The 12406-nt window shown below is 36.2% G+C and overlaps 1 protein-coding gene across 1 annotated transcript; it reads right to left on the reverse strand.

Moving 5' to 3' along the window:
* Positions 1-10145: 10145 nt before the first annotated feature.
* Positions 10146-11209, reverse strand: LOC130467677 (uncharacterized). Its single transcript, XM_056836263.1, has 3 exons — positions 11082-11209; positions 10564-10739; positions 10146-10357 (listed from the first exon to the last, which is right to left on the reverse strand). The coding sequence occupies exons 1-3, from the start codon at positions 11207-11209 to the stop codon at positions 10266-10268; spliced, it is 396 nt and encodes a 131-aa protein (XP_056692241.1). The 3' UTR covers positions 10146-10265.
* Positions 11210-12406: the final 1197 nt, after the last annotated feature.

Genomic DNA, 12406 nt, shown 5'->3' on the forward strand with positions numbered 1-12406 from the left:
ACGAGCAACCACTCCGTCTTCCAATTATGGTCAGAGCTGAGGTAAGGGTAGGCCGTAATGTAGTTCGGCTCCCCCTTTCTTCGGGACTTTTTGTTGATGATGGTCCACCAACCATACCCATCCCCCTTGGAAGCGTGATTGAAAGACAGATCGTGGAGATCCCGAAACACGGCGACAGAGCAGGAAAAGTTAACAAAATCGCACACCCATCTAAATCCGATGATGTGCCTCATAGATTTGGGTGTAAGTTGGGCCAAAATGATGTTGTACGACACCAGGAGCTCGGAAATGAATGGATCCAAGGGAAAGCGGAGACCGTTCTCCAAGTGATGAGTATACACAGAGATGAACCCCCTCGGCGGATGAGTCACCCGAGGACGCTCCTGATCGGGAAGCTCGCACCAGTACCCCAAGGCGTGCTGGATTCCGTATAGCTCCTCGGCCCTCCGATGGTAGTTCCCCAGCTTCGCCTCCACCAACCAGTCACCACTGACCGATTTCTCCAACGGACCATCGATCTTAGTGGTCTCATGCAAGATCGGGGCATACTTGCCCTGCGGATCAGCTTCAGTCCAATGAACTGGAAACTCAGGGTAAGGACGGCGCACACCCGAAGAACCAGCTTTCTTACCAGAAGTTGCGCGTTCAGACACGCTAGACCCGCCAACAACATCATCTTTGGAAGCATCCCAACCAGTCGAACGCCTCTCCATCGGCCTCTCCGAAGGCCGACCCCTCGAAGTTTTCTGTAACCTTCCCGAAGGCACATTCTCCCTCTCACTAGAGGAGCCAACGACGAACTTGCTTTTGCCCCTATTCTTTGCCATGGTCGCGAATTCTCGGTCTAGGGTTTAGATTGAGGGGTAGAAGGAAGAACGAAGAAGTAAGGAGAATTCAGAAACAAATTACCTTTTTCCGAAGCGGAATTCGCCGATAAAACGAACAACACAAGTTCCCGAAGTCCAAAGCTGACTGAATTCCGTAGATCTGAAGAAACTTGAAAACTGCGATCGCCGGAATTTAGGGAGAGAATGGGTTTGAAAGAAAGAGTAAAAAGTTCGAAAGGAGCAAAGCACCCAGTATTTATAGAAAAGAAAGGGGGCGCATCAACTTCCTCAACCCACGATCTCCACGACACAATACAACTCCCAACACTTGTCATCAATGCCAATCATCCCTTTTCGAAAAAAGAGAGGGAACTTTTGGACTTCTGACAGCTGGAAACCCACCCATTTAATTCTAAATGGACCGGGTCTGGGGGGGCATGTTGTTTGGGCTCCCAATTGATTCTCAATTGGGCCACTAAGTCCAAAGCCCAATGGCTCTAAACAAACAGCATCAAACTTACCAATGGCTAATCAGCCATCCATCAAGGCCCAAGGCCCAATAGCAATAAATGACCTATGGGCATTTATTATGCAAACACTATAAATAGGCCGCCAAGGCTCACACCTCAAGGTACGTCCAATTAATCGCCTTAAGACTACTCTTCTAGAGAACTTCTCTCTAGAATCCGAGCATCATTCTTACTTAGGCATCAGAGGGGTTTTCCTCGGAAACACCCCCGAGGCTAGTGACTTTGCTCTTGTGCAGGTGAATTCGGACTCTACTCATTCAAGCAAGATCTTCAACACATACAAAGGGGCCTTCATTCGAAGCCCATTGTTTCCATCTTTACAACACCGGAACAATTGCTATACTGTACGACGAGAGTCTCATACACGAGCCGAGTTAATTAATAAGCATAAAAGAAGCATTATAGATAACAATTTTGGTGTGTAGGGGTGGACACGAACAAAACTATTCGTGAACAGTTTGGAATCGGTTCGATAAAAATTCGGCTCAAACTCGATTCGTTTGTAAATGAACCAAGCTTGAGCTTAAGTTTATATATGGTTCGATAACTATACGAACCAAACTCAAACTCAATGATTTTCGGCTCGAAAGGTCGCTAGCTCGTTAATTTAAGAATAATAATGCATATTTATGAGATTTTTATATATAATTTAACACCATTGTCCAAACTATTAATTAAATGATAAATGAGGATAATATTTTACCCAACTTGTCCAAGAAAAAATATTATTATAATGTTAGGTTAAGAAAATTATTAGTAATATTATTGTACTTGTTGGTATAATATGGTGTATCAGTTTATCGAGTAGAACAAGCTCAAAACTCGGCTCGAACTCGAAGAATTCTTATCAAGCCTGGCTCGATAAGGATTTTTAAGCTCGAGATAAGTTCGAGCTCGAGTTCAAACTCGAGAAAAAAATAACCAAACCAAGCCGAGCCTATTAGAGTTTGGCTCGGTTCAGCTCGTGTCCACCCCTAGTCGTGTGGCAATTCTTTGGGTTTGTGTTGTGGCTGTAAAGCTTCTCAACTGTCAAATAGAACCACTTTCCCGGATGAAACAAATAATCATAGTAGTATATTCCAAACAAATTGTCAATGTCTACAATCTACGGGGCCCCCCTAACACCCTTGAGCTTTACAAACATTGAAAAATGATCGCCTACTTCCAGAGTAGCTGCTTTTCCGCTGAACAAGTTTTCAGGACAACCCTCGTCCTTTTTAAAGAAAGATACTAGTGAGAAGCAGCACCGCGTACATTTATAAATTTTACTACTCATACTAATTAAGTTATTTTGTACTCCCTCCGTCCCGGAATACTTGACCTGTTTTCCTTATCGAGCCGTCCCTTAATACTTGACCTGTTTCTAAAAATGGAAATATTCTACCAATATTATATTATTTCTCACTCCACCCCTATTAACCCACCTACCCCCTACTCCATACAAAAAATAATTAAAAATTCAACCCCTACTCTCCCCCAACCCCACCTCTTAACCCACCCCCCACTAACTACATTAAAATAATACCCCACTATCAACTACTACCTATTAAATTAAATAAGTCAATTCAAGTCCCTTAAACTCTGTGCCGGTCAAACCGGGTCGAGTATTCCGGGACGGAGGGAGTATAACATGAAAAATATTGTTACTCCGTATAATGCAATTACGGAATATGCTTGTATGAAATATCTGAATTTATCACTGCATGCATATTAGCATAAGTCTAAATAATCAAAATTACAAGTTCATTTGAATTTGCTAATTATGCTTGAAATAATGCCTCAAAATTATCTTAAGAACTATCTACATTACGTTGATATACTTAATTAATTACAACGTCATGAATTTTTTCGGATGAACTCTTATCTAATACAGAGTACACTACTACAATATCTTAGCATCTATCATACCCCTCTATATTTTTTAGGATCACAATTACTATTTTAAATTTGGTTGATTGATTTGGTATTTCATGAATCCTTGCGTGATTGACCACCATAAAGGCATTATTTAGGTACCCTTAGTGAAAGATTGAAAGATGAAGTTAAGGGGTTGCCTCAAATTGATCATTAGACTTGAGGACCATGAAAATAGGGACTACATAGTCTATGGGACTTTCTTTGATTGTTTATGTTCATCATATCTATGGAAATGCTTAGTTGAATGTCTTAGCCATGAAAATAGGTCTTTGATTGGAGATTAGGCCAATCTAACTAGCTTGAAGGAGTAGTTAGAGTACCCTTGGATGAACTATTCCCTTCAATTGATCCCCTTTGTTTCTTTCTCGTGTTGATTGATTGGTTTGTGAATTATTTGATTGGTGGATACCTTTTTCCAAGGCCTTTTAAAATTGTTGTTTGTTTTAACCCAAAAATCATCACCCCAAAAAGACTTAGCCTAACTTATTATAGTCAATATTTTGACAGTGCTCCCCCTTAGTCCCTGTGGATCGACCCTTGCTTGCCCTTTCTACCATTAGAGAGACCAAGTTAGGTTTTTATTTTTTGGTAGGCTTGACGACTGCCCTATCATTGTTACATACCAATGCAAAAAAAACTATCTAGTTTCCTAATTACAATTATTAATCCAGGAAATCATAATACTTAACAAACAAGTTACTAATTTCCAGGGTCGGTCTTGACATTTTATGGGCCCTAGGCGAAACAAGAAAAAAAGGCCCCTTATTTAAAAATATTCTACTATTAAGAATTTGCGATTCGTTGTCACCAAAAAGAATTGCGTTAAGTTTTAATAAATTTTCCAATAAAAATATTCCGTACCATATATGTTTAACCACGTTAATCAACCAAATAACATGAAGCACGATACCCCTCAAAAGACATTAATAGGAAGTACGAACTACTGCCTAAAAAAAAGTAAGCAACTAAATTATATTTTATTTTTACAACTAATTACTCTTAATTATTTGAGTCTTTTCTATTAACACAATCCTATTAAGGTCAAATAGTATAAACAACTAACGTAGCCAAAATATTTTATTCAAGAAAAATATTTATATATATTGACTTTTTGTTGTTTTTATAGTATGGAGTTCAACACATTTTGATAAGAAACACAAAGAAATTGGCATAAAAAAGTAGAAGTAAAAAGAAAGAGAAAAAAAAAATTAATCCGAACGGGTTGCGTGTGACTGAATATAAATATTCCACCACTATGCCACGATACTCTAGCGTTTATTTATGTACAGCGTTTATTATATGTACAATTGTTAGTGGATCAGTTAACGATATTGGGCCCCTCCCGATCTTGGGCCCTAGGCGGTCGTACTCTTCGCCTATGCCTAGGGCCGGGCCTGCTAATTCCTCATTACAATTATTAATCTAGGAAACCATAATACTATAAACTTTCCAGGTAGGAATCATCTTGACCAATGACCATGCATGTCAGTATGTGATGCCAACTAATGGGCACCAAGTAGAGATGACAACGTGGCGGGTTGGGTGGGTTTGGTGGGTCATGGGTCGGGAAAAATTGGCACACGATCCGCCTCAGTTAAACTAGAGTGGGTCGAGTCGTGGGTTGTGTCGGAAAAAACGGACACCATACATGATGGGTCGTGGGTTGAGGTGGGTTGTGCGGGTCGAGTGGGTCTGATGGTTATGGTGGGTTACGACATATGTAATTTCGATGGGTCAGGTGGGTTTGGTGGGTTTACATGAGTTTTAGGAACTGATTTGGGTCAGGTGGGTTTGGACGGTTAATTAAGCGTTAAAAAGTTATTAATTTTGTATGAACTTATATTAATTAATTTTTATGTTATTTACTTACTCACGTAAATGTAGTTAATGTGTATTTACGCAATAAAATTAGAATTTATTAGCATTTTAACTAATAAATGTGTTTATATACTTCATTACCAACTTTCCTAATGGGAAACTTAATCCGTCATAAACCGCAATTATTCGCCAACATCCGAAATTTGTATGCTCTTTTGGTACAGAAATGGATCTGTATTGACCCATGACTTCGACTCGTGTTCTCGCCGATTAACATAAATTGTGTTTACTTTCTACAATTTTTTTAAAACTTTTCTTTATTTGCTCAAATGATATACTTGAGTAGCCTCTTTTTTTCAAAAGTTATTTAAATCATTCATGGAATTGTTAAAATTATATTATAGAAAATAAGAAAGAAAACATTGTTAGCTGTCCCAATATGTCCTCCCTAAAATATTTATAACCCAATGTATAAATTTTTAATTTAAGAAATTTCTTATAAGGTATTAGGTATAAGTAAAGTACAAAATTTCAAATCTTATACAAATCAAGTAAAATTCAAAAAATTCGTTAACCAATTTTAGTTCTTAATAAACAATGTACTACATATGTAATGCTTCGACTAATATTTTTTTTTACAATATATGTAAGTGAAGTTTTTAAAAAGTAATTTCAAAATCATTTAAATACCCGAGGTCATCGCCCGAGCCAATAACACTAGTTTGTTTTCATTTCCCTCCTCTTTAAAAAGTTTCATAAAATTAAGGGGGTAAAATAAAATTATATTTTATAAGGTGGTAAATACAAAAATATGAAACTTAAAAGGTGGTAAATATCAAAATACCCAATAAATGATGTAGAGCACTAGGAGTTTCTCCTATGCTGAAAGAATTCAAGGGCTAAATACATAAATATATATTATATAAATATTGTGCTAATGAGTATGAAAATTTTCGATCTAGGCCCGAACCTTTGCTAACTTAACTAGCTTCTGAGCCCGTTCAAAGAACGAGCCGTTGTATATTGGTTGTTCGACTGTCTTTTGAAGTTTAATTAGCGAGAACTTGTGATTTTTGATAATATATGAATTAAATAGAAGTGTAATTTGAAGGTTGAAAAAATATAAAAATTATATGTTGAATTAATATTGAATGTTTGGATCGAGGGGAAGAGGCTAATGAGTATATTGGACTATTGGTGACTTGATTTTGAATAAGAAAGATGAAAGGGAAGAGGTGTTGAAGTTATAAAACATATATAGAAACAATAAAAGAAAAATTGAAAAAAAAAATTTGATGGATGAAAGGAGAGGTGATACATGACTTATAATAACATATGGGTTTTAAAAAAAATAAAAATAAAAATACTAGGTATAGATAAGAGAGTATAATTTAATGTAATTAGAGAGCTTGAATACAAAATTTGGAAAGAAATGATTCGCTTTGGAAAATTAAAACAAAGTGCACAAAAACTAAGAGCAAGTTTTCATTGTACGTTCTTTCATAAGGTTCGATCTCCTATTTCAAAAAAAAAAAAACATGTTATGAATTAAGATCGTATTAATTCAATAAAGATCGAAAGATTTTGATTTGTGGCTTTTGTTGGGAAAAAATGAAGAATAATAAAGAACAAAATAAGAACACAAGATTTATAGTGGTTCACTCATCCAACATTAGTTGTATCCACTTTTGGGGAGGGGGATTAATTCTTGTATTAATCACTTCAATCTATGAGGAGGAATTACAAGTAGAAATGGTAAGATCGATTTGTGCTTAGATCTACTTTGTCTCTCTAATCTATGTGTTTTCTTTCACTAGAAATCTCACCAAATAGGAAATAGGTTTAAGTTGGGTATATAAAGTACAAAGAAGAAATTAAATCAAAAGAGTAGAGAAGCCCACGTAGGCCAAACAAAAGACGAGAGAATATCTCGTGTTGTTGTGCGCTCGCACAAGTCATTTTTGTGTGCGCGCACAAATGACCCAAAAACCTTGCAGTAACTCCGTTGAATATGTGTGTGCGCACCCCGTTAGGCTGAGCGTGCGCACAGTACAAAAGAAGAAAACTGCTTTGTTTCTTTTCTTCCTTCAATCCCTCTTTGCATAACTAGTAAACCCAACTATATTAATCCTCCATTAATGATTTAATTCACCTAATCACAAAAAAACATAGGGCTCGATCCATGTTATGTCTCAATTAACTCTTGTATAGCTTCTACTCAGCTCTTCCCGTAGTTGGCTCAACTCCTGCTATGTACTATCGATCTTTTACACCTTGTTCGGTACTCCGTATATTACGAAAGATAAGGGGGGTCCGACAGGAAGAGAAAGGAACGGAAATAGTACGTCCGTTGTATTATTTTACTTTTCATTATTTGATTGGATGGTAGTAAGTGAACGGAAAAGAATAGAAAAGAGAAGTAAATATTTTATGAACAACCTTTTATGGAAATGATATCATCTTGATATAGGAAATGAATCTCCTTCATTAAATAGGTTATTACATACTTAATTAGTCTAGCTTTATGCATTATATATTGTTTACACCTTAAATACAAATTGAACATCTCTCTAACTTTAGTTTCCTTCATACTTTCTGTGTAAGAGCATAATGTCTTCTCCAACAAGAAGATCCTTGATGAGCTCGAAGCTTAAGGGTCTTCTCCTCGTGTTGACAATCATATTGATGGGAATGAAAACACGAGTTCAATGTGATCGAGGATTCAATCAGCCAGGGTTTCATATGTACGACGACACACTCGAAGATATGCCGCCTCATAGAATGGTGCCTCCATCAGGGTCTTCACGTTGTCATCATCTCAAATTTCTTGACAATAAGTCCTTTCGTATTGACGGTGACGAAGACTATGATGTTAATTGTTAAGCTAGTATCCGTGAGTTTTACTATAGAATTAAACGAAATTAGGAAGATTAGTATGCAAAATAAATACCATTTTCGTTTAGTTTACTTGTTTTTCTTTTGTAGTGCAAAATTTGAAAACTTCATCTTAAATTGTAAAACGAGATGGGAATTATGTCGCTTACCATCTCGCTAGATTGGTGTCGTTTGGTACCGAACAAGTTTGAGTGAACCATTATCCTAAAGAGATATTCCCGAATGTTCTCATGGATAAATTACCCCAAAATTAATATATACTCTAATCTTTCCTTTGAAAAAAAACTTAATCTTATATTCTCAATTATATTTTGTCACTAGATTAGGTCCCGTGCACGCACGGATATTTAAAAATTATTATTTGACCATATTTTTTACTTAATATTTTTTAATTAAATTATTTATCCCTTAAATCTATTGCGTAATTAATAATCTCGAATGTACTCATTTTATCATATAATATAAAATTTAACCTACTACGTATTATATATTTAATATGTTTAATATGATGATATAACTAAAATATTTGATATATTTAATATGCTAATTTGACCAAAATATCGAGTAAGAATATTTTCTATTATGGATATGACAGTTTGACTAAAATATTACCAAAATTTTCTAATAATGGCATATTCCATGATCCTATATATATTTTTTTCCATATATTAACATTTATTACAAAAGGAAAGAAAATAAAAAAAGAATAAAGTAAATGTGCATGTCTTTTTAGGAAAATGTTTTTGGCGGGAAAATTTTTCACCAGGAAGTGACTCGTGTCATTCCTGGTGTCTATTTTAGTATATAGTAATAGAAGTAATAGATAATTGTTTATTTGCCCTTATGATTAAAGGAAAATCTATTGAAAATTAAGATGATGGAAATAGGTAGAAAAGAAAAGTTAATGAGTAAAACTATTAAAAGTAAAATCTATTACGAGTAAAGAAAAGTTAATGAATTCTGTCGCTTACCATCTCACTAGATTGGTGTCGTTTGGTTCCCGACAAGTTTGAGTGAACCATTATCCTAAAGAGATATTCCCGAATGTTCTCATGGATAAATTACCCCTAAATTAATATATACTCTAATCTTTCCTTTTTTTTAAAAATGTAATCTTGTATTCTCAATTATATTTTGTCATGATTGTTTTTTTGGCCCATATGATTAAAGGCAAATCTATTGAAAATTAAGATGATGGAAATAGGTAAAAAAGAAAATGACTAAAACTATTAAAAGTAAAATCTATTATGATAACTAGTTTTCAACGTTTGGTTATTTATTGAGGAAAAAATATTAAATTTAACAAAAGAATTTTAGATTCCACAACTTTTCACAGTTATTCCACATTAATAGAGTCAATTATAACTCTAATGATTTCTCATATATTTCAACACATTTACTTTTCAATTATTTTCTTTCCCAATAAACAAATATGGTAAAATTGAAAAGTATATATAATCTTGTTACGATAGGATTATAGTAGTAGAATTCCACAACATTACGTTAGCATTAGAAGTAGTGGAATTCCACAATACTGTAATCTCATATATTGTTAGGAATTAGAGTTTAACTATGAGTCTGCTATCTCATATATCTTGTAGTATATATATTTGACAATGAGGAATAAGAAGGGACAGGAAATTCAGATTATAAACAATATTTGTCATGGTATCATGAGCCTAGGTTCGAGGTTCTGTTTCCGCAAATTTATTTGAAAAAAAAGAGAAAAAAAAACAAAGATTTTTGCAATTACGTGTGTTTGTGAAAGTCTTTCCTTGAAGGCTGTGAGTTATGGCAAAGGGGGAGAATCCAACAAAGGCAAAAGAATTTGCCCATGGTAGCACGTACAACTAGGGATGTCAATGGGGCGGGGCGGATGCGGATGTTGGTGCCTCCATCCCCATCCCCACCAAAAAATGTCATCCCCATCCCCGCCCCATCACCCATGGCGGGTATAAAATTCATCCCCATCCCCGCCCCACCGCGTACAACTTAAAATCCATCCCCGCCCCACCACCCGCCTGGGTATCCATCCCCGTCTCATCCCCGCCCCATTTTCGCCTAGTTTTCTTTAATTATTTAGCAAACAACTAACATAAATAATGAAAATAACTTAAAAAAATTCTAGACAACCTGCCACAAAAAAATCCAAACAACCAAAGATAAAAGTCTCACTTACAATCATATTATCACAAATAAACAAATCCAAACACAAGAAAAAAATGTCTTCTAATACATCGTAATTGTCTTTAATTAAGCTTGAATTATTCCATCTAGCTCAATCCAGGCAAGTCACTTCAGTTAATTCACTTTCACATTCATCTTCTAGTTCTTCCACCAATTTAGAGTATTGCATTTGTTTCAACTCACCTGCATATTCAAAAAAAATTCAGTAAGTCAGTAACACTTATATATATATACAGATTACAATTTCCTATTCAAGAATTTAGGACAATCTCTAGAACCTCAATGTATTTATATATATCAGAGAATTTGATTGAATTAAAATGAGATCTATAGAGATAATTAATAAATAAATAAAACAAAACAAAACGGAAGGCACTAAAAAAACTAACCTCGTGTACTGGAGGGAACGAAACAGAGAGCTTTCAATTCCAAGCTGATGAGGTCGAAAGACCAGAGATCATGGAGAAAAGGAGACTGAGAAGAGAGAGAATGAGACTTTGAGAGAGTGACGGCTAATGAAGAAAATAATATCAGGGATTTAGGGTTGTTCAACTTTAGTATTTTACTAGTTTACAGTTTAGTCTTTTGGTCTTATTAAAATTGGGTCTCATTGAAATTGGGTAATTCACGTAGGAAAGGTTAGAAGGGTATTATACGGGTCGGGTTGGCGGATATTTAATGTGGCGGGTGGGGATGGGGCGGGGCGGGCGGGGATGGGGCGGGTCCAACACAAAATCCACACCCGCCCCATCACCCATGACGGGTATGATTTTTATACCCATCCCCGCCCCATCACCCGCCAAACCTCCCCCCATCCCCGCCTACTTGGGGCGGATGCGGGGCGGGTCTCCTATAAAACCCGCCCCACTGACATCCCTACGTACAACAGTAGCAAAGTAGCAATTACTTTCGTTCGATCAAATAAGCCGGTTGAGCCGCCACAACAACAACAACAATCACGTGCAGGAAGCATAGTCGACGAACTTGCAGGATTATCCAATACTCAAGTACAACAAATACTCGACGTTTTAACATCGAATGCCAAATCAAAGTCGAAGAGTACGCGGCATAATTTAACTTGGATCATAGATACGGGAGCATCGAATCACGTCACATATGATCTCTCGTTGTTAAAGGATGTACATACGATACCTAATTGTTCTGTGGACTTCCTGATGGACAATCTACGAATGCTAATCAAATGGGTTCGGTCGAATTAGAAGGAGGATTGGTGCTTAATAATGTGTTATTTGTGCCTAGATTAAATTGCAATTTAATTTCTGTAACGCAGTTAAATGATGAATTAAATTGTTCTGCTCAGTTTACTAACAAAATATATGTTATACAAGACCGGTCGACGAGGAGGATGATTGGTCTGGGCGAACGAGTAGATGGACTATTTTTTTTCCGTGGAGTACCGTCGGTCGAGGTGCGTACAATTGGGACAGATTGTATAGTGGAGCTGTGGCATCAACGAATGGGCCATCGGTCTGAGAAAATTTTAAAGCTTCTACCTCCAGTACGAAGTGTTGTTCGGAAAAATAATAAAGTATGTGATGTGTGTCCTCGTGCAAAGCATACTAGAAATAGTTTTCCTATTAGTGAGAATAAAGCTAGTAGAATGTTTGAGTTAATTCATTTAGATCTGTGGGGGCCTTACAAGACACGTTCATCTTGTGGAGCTCGGTATTTTCTGACTATTGTTGATGATTTTTCTAGAGCCGTGTGGATTTATTTGCTTCAAAATAAAACTGAGGTTGAGAACATGTTTATGAATTTTGTTGCAATGAGTAAACGTCAATTTAATAAGGATATTAAGGTGATACGAAGTGAGAATGGGACGGAATTTAACTGTCTGCAAGGTTATTTTTTTAGAAATGGAATTTTGTTTGAATCATCATGTGTTGGAACACCCCAACAGAATGGGAGAGTAGAACGGAAACACCAACATCTTTTAAATGTGGCACGGGCATTGCGTTTCCAGGCACAATTACCTAAAAAGTTTTGGGGAGTGTGTATTGGCTGCATGTTATTTAATTAATAGAACCCCTACTCCCTTGCTTAATAATAAAAGTCCATACGAGATGTTATTTGATAAAATTCCGTCGTATGAGTTGATTCGTGTTTTTGGGTGTCTTTGTTATGCTCATAATCAACGGAGTAAAGGAGACAAATTTGATTGTCGGGGCAGACGATGTATTCTTATTGGCTATCCGTTTGGGAAAAAGGGTG

The sequence above is a fragment of the Spinacia oleracea genome, chromosome 2, assembly GCF_020520425.1.
Source record: "Spinacia oleracea cultivar Varoflay chromosome 2, BTI_SOV_V1, whole genome shotgun sequence".
In the NCBI taxonomy this organism is placed as follows: domain Eukaryota; kingdom Viridiplantae; phylum Streptophyta; class Magnoliopsida; order Caryophyllales; family Amaranthaceae; genus Spinacia; species Spinacia oleracea.